General features: G+C 33.5%; 3 protein-coding genes across 5 annotated transcripts; all 3 read right to left on the bottom strand.

Moving 5' to 3' along the window:
• Window positions 1-322: 322 nt before the first annotated feature.
• LOC100262328 (metal tolerance protein 4) lies at window positions 323-5,030 on the bottom strand. The gene is made up of 7 exons (XM_002275849.4): window positions 4,192-5,030; window positions 3,593-3,765; window positions 3,116-3,314; window positions 2,432-2,610; window positions 2,165-2,315; window positions 1,190-1,323; window positions 323-654 (listed from the first exon to the last, which is right to left on the bottom strand). Exons 1-7 carry the CDS (start codon window positions 4,385-4,387, stop codon window positions 475-477), a joined length of 1,212 nt encoding a protein of 403 aa, XP_002275885.1. The 5' UTR covers window positions 4,388-5,030; the 3' UTR covers window positions 323-474.
• A 6,779-nt stretch (window positions 5,031-11,809) lies between these two features.
• LOC100267489 (probable protein kinase At2g41970) lies at window positions 11,810-14,228 on the bottom strand. Its single transcript, XM_002275831.4, has 8 exons — window positions 14,118-14,228; window positions 13,851-13,992; window positions 13,476-13,732; window positions 13,133-13,259; window positions 12,776-13,049; window positions 12,539-12,671; window positions 12,366-12,452; window positions 11,810-12,094 (listed from the first exon to the last, which is right to left on the bottom strand). Exons 2-8 carry the CDS (start codon window positions 13,939-13,941, stop codon window positions 11,969-11,971), a joined length of 1,095 nt encoding a protein of 364 aa, XP_002275867.1. The 5' UTR covers window positions 13,942-13,992; window positions 14,118-14,228; the 3' UTR covers window positions 11,810-11,968.
• A 2,061-nt stretch (window positions 14,229-16,289) lies between these two features.
• LOC100233085 (SINA2p) lies at window positions 16,290-20,512 on the bottom strand. 3 transcript variants are annotated; one of them, XM_010655432.3, is made up of 4 exons: window positions 20,083-20,512; window positions 18,426-18,745; window positions 17,344-17,730; window positions 16,290-16,883 (listed from the first exon to the last, which is right to left on the bottom strand). In XM_010655432.3, exons 2-4 carry the CDS (start codon window positions 18,639-18,641, stop codon window positions 16,539-16,541), a joined length of 948 nt encoding a protein of 315 aa, XP_010653734.1. In that variant the 5' UTR covers window positions 18,642-18,745; window positions 20,083-20,512; the 3' UTR covers window positions 16,290-16,538.
• Window positions 20,513-23,069: the final 2,557 nt, after the last annotated feature.

The following is a 23,069-nucleotide window of genomic DNA, read 5'->3' as shown; positions in this document are numbered from 1 at the left end:
TATTATTAGAATGAAAATATAAAATTATTTAAGATATTTTCAAACATCCCATACACATGATAAAGTTTATCAAGAACATCACACATGCTAATGTCACTTATGATTCTCATTATTATTTCGGAATAGTTTTTGGACAATGGAATGATAAGACTCCTAGAAAGTAATAGGAATACTAATAATTTCTATTTTTTAAAATATTAATTGCATTTAATTAATAATATTTTTTAAAAGGTTATCAAATATGCCAGTATTAGTGTTCTTTATTTTTTATCTCCTTTTCCATAATTTTAGGCCTTGAGATGGAACACAGATAAATGACATGTTTCAAGCCAAAACATCTGCTGAATGTTACCTTTTCTCTCAACCTGATGTATTTGTATACATTTCACACGCCTCTCAACTGCAAGTAAGACTTTAAAGTTTTAAAGTACGTAGAAGATTAGAAGAGGAAGGACAACGATGAGAAGCTGAGCATCACCGGGGGCTATTGGGAATCTTACTGGGAACCGAGTGTTCTGGCTTGTGATCACACTCAAAATCTAGATGAACGAACGCCCGTTCAACTTCGAGGAGTTCTTCGATCTTTATCTGCAATGATTCTCCGATTGCATGAGCTTCTTTCAGAGGCAAATCTTCAGGCAATTCTATGTCCACCTGAATTTTCAAAGTAGAACTTCTTATTAGAGGTGAAGGCTAGGAGACCATATGGAAATGAAATTATTCTTCTACTCGAAACTGATAAACAAAATTCATTCTCCACCAAGGATTCCAAAAACCAGTTGTACTGTTATAATGGGATTTTAGGTTAAATTAGCCCGCTTCATTCTTGATCACCAGTAAAATATAAAGATTGAAAGCCCATATAGAAACTGCAGTTTTAGTATAAATTCAAAAACTGCATCATCTTTCTTTTTCCGATATCCACGGAAGCCATATTTTCCGTAACTCTGTTTTTAAACAAATTCTTTTAAAAAAAGATCGAAAAATAATTTCATTGGCTCTTGCACGGAAAAAGAAGGTTATTTTGAACAATTATGTCCAAAGAGATTCAAACCATACATTTTCTTGTTGAAAAAGCCTAGTTTGACCCAAAACTCACCGTGATGAAAGGTTGCAGAATCAAACTAATGCTATTACCCCTCGATCATAGTTGACTTGAAGGGAAAAGGGAAACTTTTAACCAACAAACCTCGACAAAATGGAGAGCACCAAAGGTGTAGGCTCGGACAGTGTCAACACGTTTGATTTTAGGGTCGTGCCTTATGACCAGGTACGTGAGTTTCTGCAGGACCTCAGGAGAAGCCGATTGTCCAACCAGTGAAACTACATAAAGAAGCAAAGGCTAAATAAATACAAGGCATGGGACACCCAATGATGAGCATGGCAAATCAACAGCCTACCATATTCCCATAATCTTATGTGCTTCTGTACAAAAACCCATTGCTGATCAACTAAATGAATGAATCTCTAGAAGATGTGAGAAAATTACTTTAAACAGGATTTTGCTGGAAAGAAAATTACCATACAAGGAAAGGTATGCCCTTTATTACTTTAAAGTTCACTGGGAAAAAGAATACTTAGGCTTGAAGGACACCCACAAACTATTCATCAAAACGAAAAACCTACTAAAACTTCTCTTTGGTCCTGTACCTAAAAATAATTTGACAAAGTCCTGCCCAAGCTATTCATCAAAACTGACAAGACAATAAATCTCACCAAAAGTTTCAATAAGCTACAGATATCATCAAATAAAACATTTATCTCCAACATTAAACTTCCTCTTGAGAAACCCTAGTCGTTTTCTTTTCTTTCTTTTTTTTTTTCTTTTTTTTTTTTTTTCATCCAGAATCTTTCACGGTTCATAGGAGCAAAGATATGCTGGCAAGTCCTGAAGACCAAGCCAGTGTTGTGGAACTTCGTGGTATCTAGGGGGATGGCAGCGGAAGTACTCAGCTAGAGTCTTCCACCTTATGGACATAGTCATAGTCAATATTCTGCCTTTTTCTTCATCAAAATCCCGGAAGTAGAAAAGCACTCTTAGGTATGAGTCCGTGGTGGGGGTTGTGGAGATGGAACTAGATGGTATCTATCTACTGTATGGACACCATGGTGAGAGATTCATGTTATGTTGAATTTATAACTGGTAATTTGAGAGGGAGTATACCTGCATTGTCTAGAACCGTTCGAGACCAATTTGAAATTGTATACACCGCTAGGATAATAGCACCCACTGGATCAATCCACCAAAAGAACTTATCACCAAGAACAGCAGCAATCAGACCCACTATATTTGTTATAACATCAAAATAATGATCCTGGCAATCACCATTTGACAAAGCAGTGAGTTTCAATCAGGAGCTAAAACAAATGAGTGATAGATAAACATAGCATACTAGTTAGTACGAGCTGATAGATGGATGTTGTATGAAACCTTTGCATAGGCACGAACAATCTTGTTTCCTGAGCTTCTGCAGTAAAACCAAAGGGCAAGTTTTACTACTGTAGCTGTGAGCATTATTGCATACAACCACACCAATTTCTCTGATGTCATCTTTTCAGATGGTTCGTTTTTTATCAATTCTTCAACAGCTTGGATCAGCACCAAAAAGCCTGCATAGAAGATGGGAAGGGGATATAAGAACTTCAATTCTTCTGGTTTTCAAGGTTTTTATGAGTTCATGCAACGTCTAGATTATTTTGAAATCAGAATTAAAATAAATGTTGAAATATTTGATTTTCGGGTTTTAAGTTCCATTTTTCTGAGAAAATATTGGGAGATTTTTTCTTCTGTCCTTGGAACTAAAAGGGTGAAGAAATATTTTTTAGATTTCCTAAATAAGGACTGCCAAAACCATTTTTGATTGGCTCTGTGTTTGTGTCGTAGTAAAATCACTTTTGCAAAGGACCACTGGCTTATTTTAAGCATTTCAAAATCCTGCTACAGGACAGGTAATAGGGGCATGCATCAAATTAAGGAAAAAAACATTCATCTAGAAATGGGAATAAACCTTAGTGGATCTAAAAAGTGGTGCACAATCCGAATTGAATATGTCCATTTCAGTATTAACTTTTCCAATTCCATACAGATTAAGGAGGCAAGGGTACAAAGACACACCGAGTGTAGCCATGACTGCAGCAAAGACGATAATGCCTACTGGTTGTACCCTCAATTTCCCAATAGGATATTTGTAGATATTTATGTTTTTCATTGACAGGTGTGCGAACCAGAGAATGCCACCAGCCAACAGATCTAGCAGAGAGTCTAATGTTGATGCTGCAATAGCCAAGGATCCACTCCTTACTGTAGCATAAATCTGCATTTCATAACTTATACATTAAGCTCAATCTTCAATGTTAAAATTTAAAGCATATAACCACATGGTTCATACCAAAAGGAAAATTCCATTTTGATTCCAATTGCATTTGAATGCAAAAACCCTATTTTAAATAGCAGTTGAGAGAACCAAACTGGCACAGTAACTGATATGGGAAACAATTAAAATAATTCCTATGAACATACCAGTTAGGGGTAAGAGAAGCTCATGAACCATGCCATCACATGTCCATAATTCTGGAAGAAAAAATAGATTACCTTAAAGACAAGCAAAAATATATTTGCCCAATTTGATGTTTTCATTGCTCTTTCATGTTGGGTTTGTTGTTCACGATCTTGCTCTTCACTGGTGACATGAGATGAGGCTAGAGAGTCAACTTCCTCAAAGGATCTGAGGGTGGCAAATTGTTTTTCGTAGTATTCTCTCTCTCCTGATATAAACAGGGTACTAATGAATCAAAAAGGCATGAAACAGTGAAAAGGAGAGAACATAACTTCTTGCAAGTAAAATTTCATCATGACCAAAGCCTAAGCACATATAAATCCAAATCTCTAAGTACCATCAAAACAAATGCTCGTTTACTTTGTTTGATCCATGATTTTCAGATTCTTTGATAGGTTTTTCAAAAAAATAAAAAATAAAAAATTTCCAGCCTCAGTACATTAACAACAAGAAACACAGCACTCATAAAGTACAATTAAAAAATTATCTAACCAATTAAGAAGGGTATGTAACTTATTCATCACAGTGGAGTAATACCACATACCCAAAGGCACTAAGCAATTATAATTGTCCTATAAGAATATATTTAATGATACAAAAACAAAAAATAGAGAGTACGGAGATTCTGACATACCTTCAACCAAGCCATTGGTTTTGGAAAGGTCAAGTTCAAAAGGAGTCTCAGGGTCAAGCTGAGACCTGATCTTTTCAGGCAATTGGGAGAAGAAATCACGTTTGAGGGCAGTGACTGAGTCACGGCCTCGTATTCGCTCATGCTGGTTGGGCTTCTCACCTTTGGTTGACAACAATGGTGTTTTTACAGGATCCATTCACTCAAAAATCGAAAACAAACCTACCAGTAGAACCAAACAACCCAAATTGATTAAAAACAAACAAACAAAAAACTATGAAACCCAATTGGAGGAAATGACCCACACCAGCTCTGCTCACTTATTACCAAAACGAACACACTTTTCTAAAACAAATACCCCAATTCAACAACAGCATTGAACCCAGATGAAAGAAGAAGAAGGGTCTCTGCGATTCAACAACAAGGCTCAAGCAAGCAAAATCAGAACTGCACATGAAACGTGAACACAAAAACTTCTTTCAGAAACAAACCGATCAATTTTATTTTAGCAACCTAACCCCACAACCCCATCAAACCCAAATGGAAGAAGAGGAAGGGCCCCAAAGATTCAACAAGAAGGTTCAAGATAGGTTACAAATGCACGTGAAACGTGAAAACAAAACCACTTTTCAGAAACCAAACCCACCACCACCCAAAAATCAGAAATCAAGAAGATACTGTTGCGAACAAGAAAGCTGAAGAGATGCTTCCTACATCCATGAAACATGTTTCAAACACTCTGTCGGTTGTTTTTTTCTATTCGGAGATGGGTTTTCTATAGTGGCTATTTCGTGTTGTTTCTCTCCTGGAGTCATCAATGGCGGATCTTAACACGTGCCCTTTCCCGCCACGCACACACAAGTTATTACGTTACCATAACCAATCTTTGACTCTATCCTAATCAAGAACAGCTGGCGCTTTCCTATTGGTATCATTTGACGTCCTGATACATAAACATCTCATCGCAGACAATTATTTCCATTAATATGCAACAAACAGAAATGTTAGTGTAGCTGGGCCCATCCACTGGTGGGCCAGACTGGCCTTGGTTGGTGGGCTGACGCATGTTCATTAATTTCAATTATGTGATGAAATCTCTTCACCGAAAAAGACCTTGACGGGTAAGATTTTGAATAAATAATGAATTTCTTTAAGAGATATATATCTAACTTAATATCCGATGTTCTTAATATCATTTTCTATGGTCAGATTAATCTAATCATATATACAATAACGACAACTAGATCCCATTACAAACAAAACCTTAATCAATCACCTAATCTTTGAAATAAATTTAAATAGAATCTAGAAAATGTGGAAAAAACAAAAACAAAAAAACAAACAAAATTAAGTTTCTTTTATTAGATTATATATAATAAAAATAGGAGAGAATATAATATTTATTAAATGAAAATTTATACATTTTGAAATTCTTTTTTTTTTTAAAAAAAAAAAATGTGTTTTCTTCTCACTCTTCACTTTCTTCATCCCTTTACCATCTAAAACGGAAAAAGAATTAAAATTTACAAAGTGTGTGACTACTGACTATCAACGGATTTTCTAAGCAATGATCATATAATTTTGCCCATAGAAAACACACATGCAGACAATAGCACTGGGTCTGACTTATAGACGCGGTAGCATTAGGGGCCCAAGCAATTAATAAATTGGGAAATTAAGCAGCCTGCAACCAGCCACGGTTTGTATACCTACTACAAATAAATATGCTTGTTGATTTAGATGGCCCTTGACCTTGACCTTAACTTTACAAATCAACGCTATTTTATATAGGGTATGATATCTGCATCCACAGTTCACCGAATCCGCCAAATGCTTTGATAGTATGCAAACTTGACCGCACAAGGAAAGAGCCGCCTTCACCATAATGTCACAGTCATGACTCTTAATTTAGGCGTTGAATCCATTTAAGGGACCATCACTTTCCATGGTCCAAGGGGAATTTTTTTTTTTAAGCAAATCCATAAACCACGTGAGTTTTTTATTTTATAACAGAGAGTATGGCCAATTAGGTAAGAAGAAGAGGAAATAGTAAACAGAGTAATTAACAAAGAAACAACTGACATGAACACAAGGCTAACACTAAATAAAGGAGATGTTATTATTCTATGTCCATTGTCACATGCTTTTCCACCTGCTTTTCAGCTGACTTACAGCTGACAATAAAAATTAAGCACTCGTAATTTGATTGTTTTTCTTGATGTATTTCCTACATTAACGAATGGGACATGCATTGGATCAGTAGAAGGGAAGAGTAGCAATCAGGAAGAGAGGAGAAGTACATCAAATGGGTAATTACTTCCAAATTTGCTATAGGTTGGTCTAGACTCTAGACTATGAAGAACACTTAAGTAGTTTTTCTTTTCTGTTATTAAAATGCTAACTTTTTTATTTGATTAACCCAACCCAGTCTAAATTCTCCAAATTATTTTCCAAATTTCCATTCATAGTTTTGTCTGATTTTCTGTTTCTTTGTCAAAGAAACTGGCAATGCTCTGTCTTTGTCAAAATAATGGCTACATTTTCTAACACGAAAACATGAGTAAAACAAAATTGACCACCTTAGTTAAGAAGAAAAGGAAAAAATTGTTGTTTCATTGATGACAACATTCTCTATGTAGTTAAAAGGAAACAAAGACAGAACAAATGTTTGTTTGGCTAGCATACAGCTTTAACAGATCACTCAAAACCTCAACACAATATGCTTCTAAATTTTTATTGATTTCACCTTGGAAGAAAACATGAGAATGTAACAACCATTCCTTTCAAGCATTGCCCATTAGGATGCTTATGAACAGAAGCCCCAATTTCATAGTTTCTTCTCCAAGCAAGTTGAAATCGATCGAAAAAATTAGACCTGGCTTCATAGAATGAGTAGTCTTCTTCATTGTCTCCATGTGTCAACAGGGGTCTTCCTCACAAAGCCTTGCCATAGCTTTTCAGCAGAGGATCAAAGAAATCTGTGATAATTCAAGTTCTAAGTTGTTTAATTACCTTTATCCTAAACTAGAACCTCTCAAACTAGATAAACTGCAGGAATCTCCCATCTTGAAGAGTTCAAAAACCAAATGGATGAAGTGTCTGTTTCACAGGATGGGATGTTCTTGATGCCCATGCTCATAGGTGATAACTACCATTATTTAATACATTTATTTCTGCCTACAAGCAGCACATGGATGTTACATGATATTGCCAAGGAAGTCTTAAGCTGTCCAACACCTTCATTAGCAAATATGCTGGGGTATTTTTTGTCCCCCTAGTTGTGATTGATCAAGCTTTTCCCTGGCCCATGGCAAAATCATATATCATGCACAAAGAGCATCTCTGTGGGAAAAGGATGCACTAAAATCAAAGCTATCTCTATGAGGATATTTTGGAAGCTATCAAATTGTTTACTAGAGGACAAGAGCATCTAATAGGGGAAAATACACAAATCACAAAATCACATTGTGCATGCTGCACATGGGTTGCATATTTCATAAAACATTTAGAGTCTATCTATGATTTTTTGTGGTCAGAGGGAACATAGAACATAGAAATTTAAAAAGGGATAAAACTAAAACAAAAGTGTTGGTGAGGAAATTGGCTACTCATGATAAAAATATAGAATGTGACTATTGTGGACCCCGTATTTCGGCTCATGTGTTTCCCACTCGATGGCGAGCTCGATTTTTATTTTGAAAAATTAATTTTATTGATTAAGAAAAATGAATTGGAGTCACCACTTATTTTTGTTTTATTTTTAAAGGGCAAACAAAATAAAAAAGAAAACCCTAAGTGTGACTCCTTATTTTGGAAAAGGTGGTCTGTGAAGAACCGGATCAGGTTCGGGGGTCAGGTTACTTATCGGGAAGGTACGGTAAAAACCGTAGCACCCCTCTAAGCCCCTAAAGTCGGGTCTCTACTAATAAAGTGAAGCAATTATGGCAATGATGAGGAAAACAATGAATACTCGAATCAATCATGCACACATGAGTATCAAAATATGCATAGAGAATAATCAAAGTGGAAGCGGATACGTACCTGATTAGCAAACGACAACGCACTATCACAAAATGGGGTTAGTGCATAATTAAATAATAATTTCAAGCATGTCATAGGGCAGGATAGAAACAATCATGCATGACAACTAAATCAATCAATCAATCAATCAATTATAAAATCACATATGTCGGGCTCCCACCAAAACCCATTTATTTTGCATGAATTAATATCATAGATTCCATTATTCCGGAATTATGAAAAAAAAAACATTCATGCCTATTAAAATCAAGAGGAGCAGAAGATTGTGGGCGGAAATGGATCCGGCGAATCGCAAGTGTCTGACGAGCCAAGCTGTTTGGGGAATCTGAATTGTTGGCTACGAATGCTCTCCGAGTAAGCGCTATCAGAGGATCCGGACATGTCTGACCGGGGAAGTTGAATCGCCCTCCTCTCCCATCCTACGTCAGGTGTCGGATGTGAAATATCCGGAGAAGGTGGAACGTCGGCCGGACAGAATTCCGGATGTGAGACATCCGGAGAAGGTGGGATGTCGGTCGAACAGAATTCCAGATGTGAGACATCCGGAGAAAGTGGGATGTCGGCAGACAGAATTCGGATGTGAGACATCCGGAGAAGGTGGGACGCCGACCGGACATAAATCTTCCCCGGGTGGAATGATAAATAAATAAATAAATAGAAAGAAATGCAGGCATGACCCCACAAATCAAAAGCATGTGATGAATCTTCTCTCAAAATTTTCCAGAACAGAGAGAATGAGTAAGTATACTCCAGGCATCAAGGATAATCCACAAACAATCAAGAAACAAAGGAGAGTAGTTTAAAATAGTCGATGTAAACAAGTTGAAAGCCGAGTTAGAAATCAAGCACAACATGGAGGCAAACGAACTCAGATTCCATAAGAACATAATAAAATCTTCAATGCTCGCATCCAAACACCAAAATAGAATCTTATCAACATCCAAAAACAAAATAGAGAAGGTAATGAACAGGGTCCATACCTGAAAAGCTTCCTCGCAGATCCTAGCTCACCTGACTTCGAGCCCTGTTTTTATGACCTCTCTTGGAAGATGTCCCGATCAGGACCTCCTTTTCCCCCCGACGTCTCACCACATCCTCCCTATTCCCCATTCCGCAAGTCACTCTTCTGTCCTATTCACTGGTCAGCCAACATGGCTTTTTCAACCACCCCCTTCAGCTGCACGCCTCATGCAGACGACCTTCTGCTCTCAGCTGGGGGTCCCCTACCCCTACAGTATGCAGCTTTCCAAATCCCCTTTACAGGTGTCGAATTCTGATAGCTCCTCAAAGCACTAATTCTCTGTCAGCCTCTCCAAAGACGCCACGTGGTCTCTCGAGATTGTGCCACCTAGCCAAATAACCTGCATGAAAGGTGAGAAAGAAAGTGCCCCAAAATGGGGGTCTACACCTATGTTTCATGAATCACACCTATTGGATTCAGTGGCGTGCTTCATCATGTATTCAGGGTTCAATACCAAACCTTTTTGATACATATTCGAGGATCTTTCTCTATCTCCTTAACCACGCCACTTCAGTAACGCTCCATTTGTTGCCAAGAAAATGTATGAAACTGGAGAGAAATCAAGATTTTGCATCCTAAAATCAGGTCTGAGAAACTAGAGCCTTGATTATACCTAATCCAAATACTCCGCTTAGTCGTTGTAAGTTTGTAACTTGTAAGCTCTTCACTTTTGTTGAAGAAGCTAACAATAGTAATAAAAGAAAAAACAAAAAACAATAATTTACTTTTCTTGTATTTTCCCAGCAACCAAACATATGCTAATGTAAAAAAAAAAAAAATAGGGAGGAAAAGGAAAACAGAGAAACCGACTTTTGCCTTTAACCTTTTCAAAACAGGAGCGCCAAAAACGCCGCCTCAGGTTTATGCTTTCCTGTGTTCAGAAGAGTCAAACGACGTCGTTTTTGTCAAGTAATCGTTTCCAACCATTTACTTTTGCGCATCAGTACTTACGGAATCCCAGTGCTCGTGACAATGAAAGTGAATGATGAGTTTTCATTTTGGTCTCCTAATTACGTATTTCTTTAATTTTATTTTATTAAAATTATTAATTTCACGATAAAATTAAGAACTTATTTTTAAGATATAACATTAACCTGAATTTATTGAACATATCATTAATTTCATTCACTTTTTTGAGATTTCGATTAAATATATTTAACACCCATAAATTTAAAATTTCATCAAATATCTTATTTGTTTTTTTCATTTCTTATTTCCATTAATCTATTCTCTAACTCAAAATAAGAAAAATGTGATAAAATTTTAATCTTACGAAAATTATATGTATTTAGTCAAAACCTCAAAAGAAGTTAATGAAATAAATCCAAAGATTCTCTCACCCTTTTTTCTTCAAACGCTTTGATGAAAACTTTTTATATCATTTTATTATTATATAAATATTAAATTTAAATTATCTAGATTTTCAGTTATTTTATTATTATATAAATATTAAATTTAAATTATCTAGATTTTCCGTTAGTCACATGAATTCTATCATTCTCCACTAATAAAAAGTCGATGAAAAAGTATGTAATAAGTTATTATATATTTCATATAAATGAATAAAAGTGAATATTACTTCATTTTAACTTAAAGTATTTAGTAATGAAAGTAAAGTTAAAGAGTGTAAAAAAGCAAGAAAAGAAGAATTACATATAACTTGTTTGTTTTTGTAATATTTTATTTTTATTAAGTATTAAAAAGTAAAAAAAAAAAAAAATATTATATTTTTTATTTAGAAAAAAAATTAAGAGCATGTTTTTCTTTTAGTTTTTTGTTAAAAGCAATTTGTTTTTAAACTTTAAGTTATTTGTTTTTTTTATGATTTATTATAAACTTTTTTGTTGAATAAAAAAAAAGTTAAATATTTAACTTTTTATTAATTTTTTAATGCTTAATAAAAATAAAATATTATAAAAATAAATAACTTAATATTTAATACTATTAAACATTAAAGTTCTATTTAGAATTAAGTAAAAAAAACACCATTTAAACATTTTGTTTTTTCTATTTAATAAAAAATTTATAAAAAATCATGAAAAAAATAAAAAACAAACAACTTAAAACAAGTAAAAAACTAAAATAAATAAATAAATAAATGAATACTTTAGTCATGGCATTAACCGAGGGCTTTTGGTTTGCACAATAAATAAAGCGTGTGCATTTAGAAAGGTTGATTTCTATAGCCCTGTTCTGCAATGTATGTCCAAGCACACAAGCAATGGTGGATCATAAGGCTGCCTCGAGGAAACTGTCGGGCAGAAGGTTTGTGAAGGACGACCACCAAACGGAATAAAAACCTCTTAAAATCTGAATGCTAAAAGTAGCTTCTCTTTACTTCTTAATATTTAAAATTTAATAGAAATAAAATATTGAAAAATAAAGCTTTTCTCATAGCACATGGAAAATCACTGCATAATAAAAATTGGTCTCAAACCCGATGTATGTTTTGGTATTACATTGAGAAAATCATTCAATCACAAATTAGGACATAATTTTATACCTAAATCACATTCGAGCGACGCCAGATGGTTCAACCAAATGTTAGAAAGCTGAAAAAAGACAACTAAGTACCAACAGATTTATTGCAGAGACTGCTAAGTAAAATAAATAAGTACTTATCAAAAGAAATTGTGAATGTTACACTTGGAAGGAAAATGAGATGATGGAGGATGAGGAAAAGGTTATAAAATACAGGAGGCTAAGCCTTTATATATGCTATGCATTAGAATCAGGGCCTGCTGGTTTTGGATTGAGAAGTGGCTGAAGAGCCTTCACGACAATGGTCATGTTTGGCCTGAAGTCTGCTTCATACTGAACACAAAGTGCGGCAACTGCTGCCATCTGAGACATTGCCAAACACAACATTAAAGCAAATAAAGGAAAAATGTAAAAGATTTATATGTTTGCGTTTTCATTTCCATGTTGCAGTCCAAACTCAACTTTTCACTTTAGAAAAATTTGATAGAAGATACAAGGGAAAGAAAAATAGGGGAAAAAAAAAGAATGAAAGAAAAACCATAGCTTAATTCTAAGAATATTTTTCCTTAATTCTAAGAAATCAAACATGGTTTTGATAATTTAAAACTGAAGGCAAGAGGGAAAGGGAAAAAACCTTTGCAATTGCTTTTGCTGGGTAGTCATTGTTGAGTTTAGGATCCACACATTGCTTCACTTTATCCTCACTCAATCTTGGAGTTGCCTGAGCAGCAGTGGTTTACAATCCGATCCGAATCAGAGTTCAAAATAATGGTGAAAAAAAAAAACACAACAACAACAAAAACTCACCCAAGTAACCAGACTCTGTTGTCCTTTGGGCATTGTATGGTCTACTGGCTTTCTTCCTGTCAAAAGCTCTAAAAGTACAACTCCGAAACTGTAAACGTCACTCTTCTGTGTTATCTGCCCTGTCATGGCATACCTGAAGAGATCAAAACATGGAGTTTAGAAAGCCAAAAAATCAAGAATCAAGGAAAACGAAATTCAAAAAGCTAAGTACAACCAAAAAAAAAAATGGGGGCCTACTCTGGTGCATGATAGCCAAATGTTCCCAAGACCCGAGTGGAATGCAATCGGGCTGCTGTATCCGATGACTGGTTTGACAGGTTGAAATCCGCAATTTTGGCTAGAAAATCATCAAACAGAAGAACATTGCTGGATCTAACATCTCGATGAACTATTGAAGGCTGAACTTTTTCGTGCAGATACTCCAGGCCTTTGGCTGCCCCATAAGCAATTTTAACTCTCTGGTTCCAACTCAGAACCGGACCAGGCTCTGCCCCTTGTACACCTTTCCTCCCTGCACCATAAAACAGTCAACCCAAATCCTCCAAAAGAGAAAAGCCCAACTGTTCGAGAATGTAGTAGAGGAGTTGGTCATACCATGTAGCATATCATGTAGAGAGCCCATTGTTGCAAACTGATATACTAGGATTTTGTTGTCGGCCTCCAAACAATACCCCAGCAACCCCACGAAATTCTCATGCGTAAGTCTTGAAACTATTGATAACTGTATCACATGGAAAAAGGGGTCCTAAGCACAAATGGTTTTTTCTGGAAGACAATGCCTTTTCAATGTCCAAATATATGGAATAACTGGATCCATACCATTACTATCTCTAATTAAAAAAAGTGTCGTCAGAGACTAAATTCCTAATGCCTTTACACCTTGATGAAAAAACATTTGAATATTTCTCGAGAAAAATCAGTGTGGGGAGAATGTTACCTGAGCAGCAAAATCAGAGTCTGGCTCTTGGGAGGAGCTGGTGTCCAGCTTCTTTATGGCTGCGCCCTCACCACTGCTCAACTTTGCGTAGAAAACCCTGCCGTAGGAGCCTTCTCCGATCAAAGCCTTTGATCCAAAGTTACTAGTTAACCTATTCAACTCGTCCAATGACATGGCCGGTGTCTCGATGGGTAGAATCTTCTGGGGAGCTCCGCTTTTGGCAGTATTGGAATTCCTGGGCTCTCCCGTTCCACCGCCTGAAATGCATAAAAACAAATTATGGAGAAACTGTGATTCATTCCCAAAAAGAAAAATGCAACATGAATCGTAAAAAGAGACATGGAATGGGGAATATGATCTGATACAATGTATTACCGCCATAGGCATTTCCTCCTCTTGGTGGAGCTGTATATTGGTTAGCAGGCTGGCCATGGTTTTCCTCCTCCTCACCTCCGCAGCAGAACATAGTTCACGACGCAGGCAGGCGCAGCAGCCACGGCAATATTCCTCACCAAATCTTTAGAAAAAAAAAATCTCAAATCGTCATGCAAATTGAAGCTGACAATAAAACGAATAGAAATCAGGGAAGAAGATTAATTAAGACTCATTATTGGATGGAGAAGATGAAGGGAATACACATACCGCAGATTTGATGATTGTGATGGGCCGGAAGGGAAAGGGGGAAACCAAAATATTATCGAAAAAGAGGACAGAAGAAGAACATGAATAGAACGGAGGAAAAAAAAGAGGGGAGACAAGAGAAAGGGAGAAGAAAGTTATTGTGTTGCGTCATTGCGGGAAAAACGGTTTGGAGTGATTAACCGCTAAAACGAACCCAAAATACTCCTATACGTGCCTCCACATTGCACGTCCTCTGCACAATTCTATTATTTTAAGCACTTGACTTCTGTGCGGTTTTAACGATACGATTTGTTAGGTTCTTGTCTCGCCTCATAATGGAGGACAGAGTGTGAAACAGGGAAGATTGAAAATGCTTGTTTGCATTCCTCTTCATAGCATTCAGTGAGAATTACAACGAATCTTTATAAAAAAAACTAAAAAATAAATCTATTTTTATATGGATTTTGATTTATATTTTCACATTTTAATTCATCTCTATTTGTTATTCATGTTATTTTTATAATTTCGAACTCACTCTAATTATCATTCCCACGAGAAATATGATCAAAGGAAATTTCCAATTTTATATTTTATTTGTAATATCGATATTATGTTATTTGTACTTTAATAATCCTTTTTTTGTCCTAATCATATTAATTATATTAGTCACTTTCTTTGCATTATAACCATTTTTCAATACCCTTAATTATATTAGAGTGAATTTAGACATGATATTCAATTTGGTACTAAAAATTATTTTTTGATGTTCATAATTAGTTTTTAATGTCATGAAAATGAATTTGATAAAATAAATTTTTAAAATTTTGATTTTTTTTTTCTCTTTTGGTTTTTATTTGTGAAGATTTGATTTGATTTGATTTCACAACAATTATTTAATTTTAAAAGATAAATTTGACATAAATTATTTTTTATAATTATTTTTAATTTAATTTTTTTAGATATTTTAAAATTTTTGATATTATACATATTCATAAAGAATAAAAAACTATTTTTTATACATTGGTTTTCAAGCATTTGTTCTTAAAACCAAACAATAATTGTTTTTCAAAAAAATTTAATAAAAAAAATATTGCTAAAGAGATCCAATGGTTTCTTTTTCTCGGAGTATATAAAATTTTTCCATCATCCATATATTTAATCTAAAAACTTACATTGTCATGGAAAGTTCGTGACTTATTAATTTTGGTTAATAATTTATTTTTTGATATTTAGATAAAAATATTGGTGGAAGGAAAATTATTTAAAATTTATAAAAATATTTTTTAAAATTAAAAAAAAATAAATAAATAAAAATATTTTGTAATTGACATAATAATGATCAACGATAGTGTTTATCTTTTTTTTTTAAATAATAATAATCAGCTCAAATTCCTTTAATATATTTATATTCATTTATTTTAAAATTAAAAAATATTTTTATTAAAACATGTTTTATTATATTTTAAATAAAAAAATTAAATCAATTTATATAAAATGTTGTATTTGAAATTTAATTTCTAAAATTTTATTACAAATTTATGGTGAAAGTTTTTTGTTATTAATATTAATTTATTTAAATAATTAAAATTATTTACAATTATAGTAATAATTTATCTTATCAAATTATTTTTACTTTATAAAATATTAGAAATTTATTAATTTTTTTATATTTTAGCCATTTTTGAATAAATGTATATTTTAAATATTTTAAAATAAAAATATTTAAAATTAAAAGGATAAATATATAAAAATAAATAAAGTGATGTAATAGTAATTTTTTAAAATAGGATTAGTGAGATAAAGTGAAAAATAATTAAAAATAAAATGATAATAAAAAATAAAAAATAATTAAAAAAACACGAATAAACATTTTACAATTTGGCTTTTTTTTTTTGGGCTCCCAAGCCTACAACGCCGAGAAATTGGCGATTTCACCTCATAAAATAACCTATTTAATTATTCTATTATTTTAATATAATATTAATTTCATTCCTATAAATTTTAGTACAAAATCAACACCTCTTAGAAGTCATTTTATACTCACCAATATCACTCTTCCAAATTTTGGTTTTTTTTTTTCCCTTGGCTTTAGCTTTTAAATTCCAATTAAAGCCAAACACAAAATCCACATGACCAAAAACCAAAAACCAAATCAATGACATGAGCATTCCATTGCATGAATCTTCTCCAACATAATGCAAAATGTGAACTTTCATTTTTCAAGATTACTTTCAACTACAATCTTTCCATAGTAGTGAAAATTACAAGTTCAGTTTCATTTGATTCAGTTTGTAAAGAGACTCCAAACCCCCATCAGAATTACAACTTCAACACAAAAAGAAGAAACCAACCCCAATAACAATGTATCAAACTTCATTCATTTGCCATATTGAAGCAGCCCCCAGTGGGGTCTTAGAACCTTTTGGATAATGTACATTCACCCTAACATCCATTGTCTTTCCATAATTCACTTTCTTTCCAAATTCGGCCGGTGACCCTCAGCTTCAGCTCTTGCCGATCACCTCCAGAGAAGTAGAGAGCCAAGTTCCTTTGAATGATGAGTCCATCCTGACTGTCGCGAACTTTCCTATGACTGTCCCTGATACTTCTTGGAACTCCCTGCCATATTAGCTTGCGGCTGTTGCCACCGACTTCCAAACTGTAGCTGAACTTCTTTGCTTCATTGTCATCACCCATGAATCGCAGAAAGGCCATGTAGACTGGTGCTGTTCCAAGCTGGAAAGCCTCAAAATGCAAGCAGAATTGCTTCCCAAAACAGTTGAACACCTGCATGGGATAAATGGGGTTGAGAATGCAGTCTGGAAATTTTATACCAAAAGTTTGTAAAACTTTTCATTTAGTATGGTTTGCATGTAGACCCAAATCCACAGAAGAATGGGTTCTTGTCAATAAAGCTTATTGCTGCAACTTGGTTATGAAACAAAATGAATTCAATGAGGAGATTACATTTGAACAGAACAGTCTTCATGTAAATGAGGTTTGGCTCTTCATCGTCACCAACACCAACAACCCGAACAAAAAGAAAACCTTAACAAGATAAAACATTGAAGCAATTGTTTCTAGAGATGATAAAATTGATTTTATCATGACTCAAGTTACCAAAGAAACATAGGCTCCTTTTAGACAATATGAGATAATATAGAATGACTTAGTATGCATTTCCAGCACATTGAAAATGATCAAACAACAGAAGTTCATATGTATATAACAGGATAAAATAACTTACAGTTAGCATCCATGTGGCATTTTCAACTTCCTGAGGATTTGATTTGACATATCGATGGTTGAAGGTACACCCATCGTGCATGTCAACCTTGTGATCACCCTTGAGATGCTCAACAAGGGTTGGGATGTCCCCAGTGACAGAGCACTCAAACCCAGCATATGGGCAGTTGTATGGATGGAATCGACACTGTTGCTCGTGCTTGAGCTTGCTGTAGTATGGAAAGATATCATGACAACCTAGACTTTGGTATCTGCAGGGAAGTTCTAATGACTCTGCAACTTTCTCCAAAGCCAAACACCTTATATCTCCAAGCTCATGGCGGCAAGTTGGGCAACAGTTGTGCACTCTACTCTTGCAGTTTGAACATAAGGTGTGGCCACTTGGACACTAAAATATATTTAGAGAACCAAAATCAGATAAAAAAAAAAAGATAGACTTTAAGATACCAAATAAATATGATAAAATAGAATAGTTTCACAATTAGCCACAAAGACAAAAATAAATAAGTGGAAACACTTGTATTCTAGATTTGAAATGTTAAACAAACTTTAAACCTGATCAACTATTCAAAAGGTACTGATACAAAGATAAGCAATGCTTCATTGTCCATCACTATTTTATGAAGTCCAAAATGACACTCATAGATGAATTCATGCCATAGCAAAACTTATGTCTTTAACAGAATATGCCTTCTAAAACTTTACCTGTAAATTTCTCATGCTTTATGAGACCCACTTCACTATCACAGTCAAATTCCCATAGACTATCCTTCTTCAAGCAACATTTTGGTTCATAACCCCCACTCTCCTTTCTTTGCCATGATACATAACAAACCCCAAGCAAACTTCTGTTCCTTCCCTCCAGACCCTTAACACAGAACTTGCAATTCACCGATTACATATGTTTATACCCCAAAACACCCACTCTAGCATATTAATTTTGTGAATCAAGATTACAAGCATATTGACCACAACAAAATTTGATAATTCTTAACTTGAAATATCTAACTCAACATTAAGCAATTAATAAAAAAAGGAACAAAAAAATAGAAAAGATAGAAAATATGATAACTGACAACAAACCTGGTAGATCGGAGGGTACATTAAACTTGTGCATACAGGACATTCAAGTAGCTCATGGACACCATTGGGTGAAGAGATTCCCTTTTTTCCACTCAAGCCAGCAGTAGTTTTTGCAGGTGTAAGATTAGTGTCTGCTTTTGTCATTGCTATGTCATAGTCAGTCACTGTGGAGTGAGACTCAAGAACTTCTTTGTAAGTGCTGCCTCCAGGAGCCATTGATAAGCTTATAACTCAATAATATTGGTAGCAGTGACTAAGATTCACAGCAGTAATCATTCCCCAGTTTGAATCATTCTCCATAGTCGATTAGCATCCTTAGTCTGTAAACAAAACGAACAGTAAGAATTAAAAAAAAAACATTATTTAAACTCCAGCAAACATGCATACAAAATGCAGATTCTCATAATGAAACTTTGGTTGATGCATAGGCTATTTATTTTTAAGCTCTTCAACACTTTCAAAGACTGGCCTTTCTAGGGGTTAGAGGGGTTGAAACAACCTGCAGTCCGTTTTGTTGTCTACAGAAAGAGGATCAGATTTGCAAAACTACCAAGGTGCAGCCTAGATTCTTTCATCAATCATCCATGAAGCACAAAAAGGAAATGCAAAGTTTCGGAGAATACAAAAGAGTCTTCTTATTCTAAAACTATAGCATTCTTGATCAGAATTCACAAGTTGTTAATGCAATTATAGCTTAGGCTTGCCCAATTCCTTTTGGCAGAGGGCAACTGTTTTTTTCTTTTTCCCAATTTCAGCCAGTCACCCCCTCCCACCAATAATAACAATGAAAAGGCAGAGAGAGGAGTGAGACAAACAGTGCGGAAGATATGATATGATAGTTCTATAATTTGTTGTGCCCTAATCCAAGAAACCAACAAACAACAATTTTCATCATTTTTACAACATATCAACAAAGAAGCACAAAAGGCAGATTTACTGAATTGAAATTCGGAAATTCCACTTTTGGCAACTAGAAATCATGATGTCAATCAAAGCATAAAACAAGATAAATCAAATTCTCAGACAATTTACAATTTCGAATTTCGAATTTCGAATCAAATTAAAATCTGAGTTTTGAGCCCTTTCCCCCTCAAAATAGATACCTTTCCTTTCCCATTGAAATAAACCATAGAACATTCAAAATATAAGGGAGGAGCAATGAAACAGAATAAACCCCAGTTGAAGTTTCCCACCAGGTAACCTTTTTCAATCAAATTTCAAACTGGGTTTTGCTAAAAACCACCTTTCCCACTGAGATAAATCATCAGAACAAACAAAATCTGACGCAACCAAACAAGAAAAACCAAATCCCATTTCAAATTTCGATCCAATTTACCATTTCCAATCAAACCCATAACCGGATTTTACAAAACCTGCCGCTACCACCACAATCAAAATGTGAGACAATAGCCCTTAAACAAAGCAAAACCCATTCCCAACTCCCAACCAATATAGCACTTCCAATCAAGAGAACAAAGAAAAACACACCCTACATAACAAAGAACCATACCAGTTGAGATTTCCAAGCACAGTGTCCCCATAAACAATCAACTCCAACTACAAATCCCGATCTTCCCTCGAAAATTAAGGGAGAAAAAACAAAAACGAACACAAAAAACAACTCGTGCCGCGAGCTCCGAAATTCACGCGTATTTACCCGGATATGGAAATTGAAGAAAAGTTCCCTTGTTTGTACCGTTCGCATCCGTTGATGCCCTTGTCCTTTTTCCCACGATCTACAAATTTTCTTTTCTTTTCTTTTCTTTTTTGTTTTCTGTTCTTTTAAAATATACTTTTCACTTCTGTGTCGTCTTTAATACAATTTATGTTCTTCGCCCACGCTCCGTTTGAAAATTCAATTTCTTAATCTTAAGGTTCGTTGACGTTTACTTCCGCGTGTAGATGTAGTTTCAAACTCGCTGACTCTGATACTTTTTCTCTGTGAAAATTGAATGAAAAAAAAAAGAAAAAGAAAAGAAAAAAAGCACACTGGATTAGATAGAATACAAAGATTTCCCATTATTTTCGTAGAAATTTCATGGCGAAAATGGGAATTCTAGTTCCAGTGGTCACCCTTTACCTTTTTCTCATCTACCCATTGTTTAGTGGGCGGATGTAGGTTCTGGGCATTGATGGTCCACATTTGCCATTTTTTCTTTCATTTTTTTTTTTGTTTTCAATTTGGTGGAAAATTAATGATTTAACTTTTAACGATGGAGGTAAAAGTACCAAAAGTTAATAATGAAAATCCTTATATTATTCACAATAATAATATTTCCATTTTTAATTAAAATATAAGAGTTTATTTGAGGGACAAACGTTTTTAATTTAAAAAATATCTTTTTATAAAATTTTAAAAACACTTTTAAATTTTTGAAAATATATTTATAATATTGACAAATCACTTAAAATGTGTTTAATAGTGATTTTAAAACATAATTTAAAAAAAATAATAGATGTTGGAGAAAATTTTAAAAACATTTTTAAAATTTTGAAAAAATATTTGAAATGTTGAAAAATCACTTGTAGTGTTGTTTGGAGAAACACTTGATAAGTGATTTCTCTAAAAAAACTTCTAAATAAATGTTTTTATTAAAAATATTTGAGTATAAATACTGTCAAACGCACTTTTATGATATTTTTTTAATAAACGTTTAAATGTCTGTTTGATAGTAATTTTAAAAATCGTTTATAAGAATTTTAATATTTAAATTTTTTTATTTTTTAAATGCATTTCTTAAAATCACTATCAAACATACGATAACAAATGATTCTATTAAAACTTATTTTTTTTAAATATTTCTACTATAAACACTTTGAGTAGAAATACTATCAAACATATTTTAAAAATGCATAATGTTTCTATTCAAAATATTTGTTGTTAAAATATTTTATCTAAAGTTGTTTTTAAAATATTTACAGGTGAAATATTTATGCAGAAAACATTACAAATGATTTTCTAACACTACAAATTATTTTTTAGATTTTTAAAGTGTTTCTTAAATTTTATCGAACATCTATTTTTTTTTTTTTCAAAAATACTTCTAAGGTAAAAACACTTTTTAGGAGTCCATTTGGTAGCGATTACTGGAAGTATTTTTAGCTTTCTAATACTTGAAAATTTGTATATTTCAAATGTTAAAAATATTAAAAACGTTTTCTAAAATTATTATTAAATATATTTTAAATTTATTATATTTATTTGAATAAAAGGAAAATACAATGAAAAAATTATAGGTGTAGAAATATATTTCGATGTGAATATGGTATTTAATGAAAATGAGAAAGCCCTTGGTGATGTTTCTTAAAATTTTACAATGAAATCAAACGTGAAAAAAAGTGTCCTTATCCAATTATCGAAATACCAATTTTTAATAAATTTTATAAAAATAAAAATAATGGAAACAATTTCTAAATTATTGTATTGGTATTGTTTAATGGTCTGGTTTGCCTTACATTAAGAGCACTACAGGGCAAAAATGACTTAATAATGGAGCTTGCAATAATGTAGCAGGCCCGACGTGTACTCAATCACGCATTGACAAGAATGGATTGATCGAGAAATGGAGGATTGGAGGTAGGTCGAGTCTCGATCAGATGAAAATGGTTAAATTCATTTATAAATATGCCTATACATAGAAAATAATAAAAATACCATTGGAACAAATTGTACACGTGGCTATATTATAGCAACCTAAATGGATAGAATTTTATAGGGTATGTAATGGACGAGCCTCATGGTTTCTAACAAAAATGGGCTGGGCTTTCTCTCTTGGTGGGCTGAGGCCTTGCTGTTTCAGCTTTGGGTCTAAACCGGCCTGAAGCAAAGGCCCATCCCAATCGGTTGGATCGCATCTATTCTTACTAAAAGGAAAGTCAAATATATCTAGAAATTTTCCTTTCGAGAATAAAAGTAATTTTATCGACATATCATAAATACAAAATAAAAATCAATTCATTACTTCTTGTAATAATTTTGACTATATTTAGTTGAAAAAAATAAATAAAGAAAAAGTAAAAAAATAAAAAGTAAATTTAAAATCAACAAATTATTTTATATGTTACTTTAAACTCATTATACTTGCTTTTTCTCTCTATTTTTAAAAATGTATAAATTTTATATGATTTGAATTATATTTGATTTTATTTCCTATTTTCTATATTGAACCCAAATATGAGAAAAAAAAATTTAACATTTTTTTTATTTCCTTAATCTTTTTTTGGGAACCAAAATTCTAAAAATTATCATTTATCATTAGTAATGGAGTGTTTGATAAAACTTAATACTTATTCCTTAATAATTTAAATTGACTTTAAATTAAATTATACTTAATTTGTTAACTTAAAATTTATTACATAATTCTTATTTTTGTTATTAAAATCATTTAATAAAATTAACTTAAATATTTATTATAAATGATCAAATTGTGATATTTATTATCACAAATTACAATTAGAGTAAAGGGGGTCGAATAATAATGAAGGTTACGAGTAAGGGTCTCCAACGGGCGGGCCGGGCCGTAAATAGGAGGCCCGCGGCCCGGGCCCGTTGACTGGTCAACGGGCCGGGCCGCGGGCTTTTTTAAATAAGCCAAAATGGCTTTTAAATAAAGGAAGGAAGAGGGGGGGATTCAAACCCCTCCC

This window comes from Vitis vinifera, chromosome 8, assembly GCF_030704535.1.
Source record: "Vitis vinifera cultivar Pinot Noir 40024 chromosome 8, ASM3070453v1".
NCBI lineage: Eukaryota > Viridiplantae > Streptophyta > Magnoliopsida > Vitales > Vitaceae > Vitis > Vitis vinifera.
Note: the sequence above shows the minus strand (reverse complement) of the source record. Positions and strands in the feature narration are given on the sequence as shown.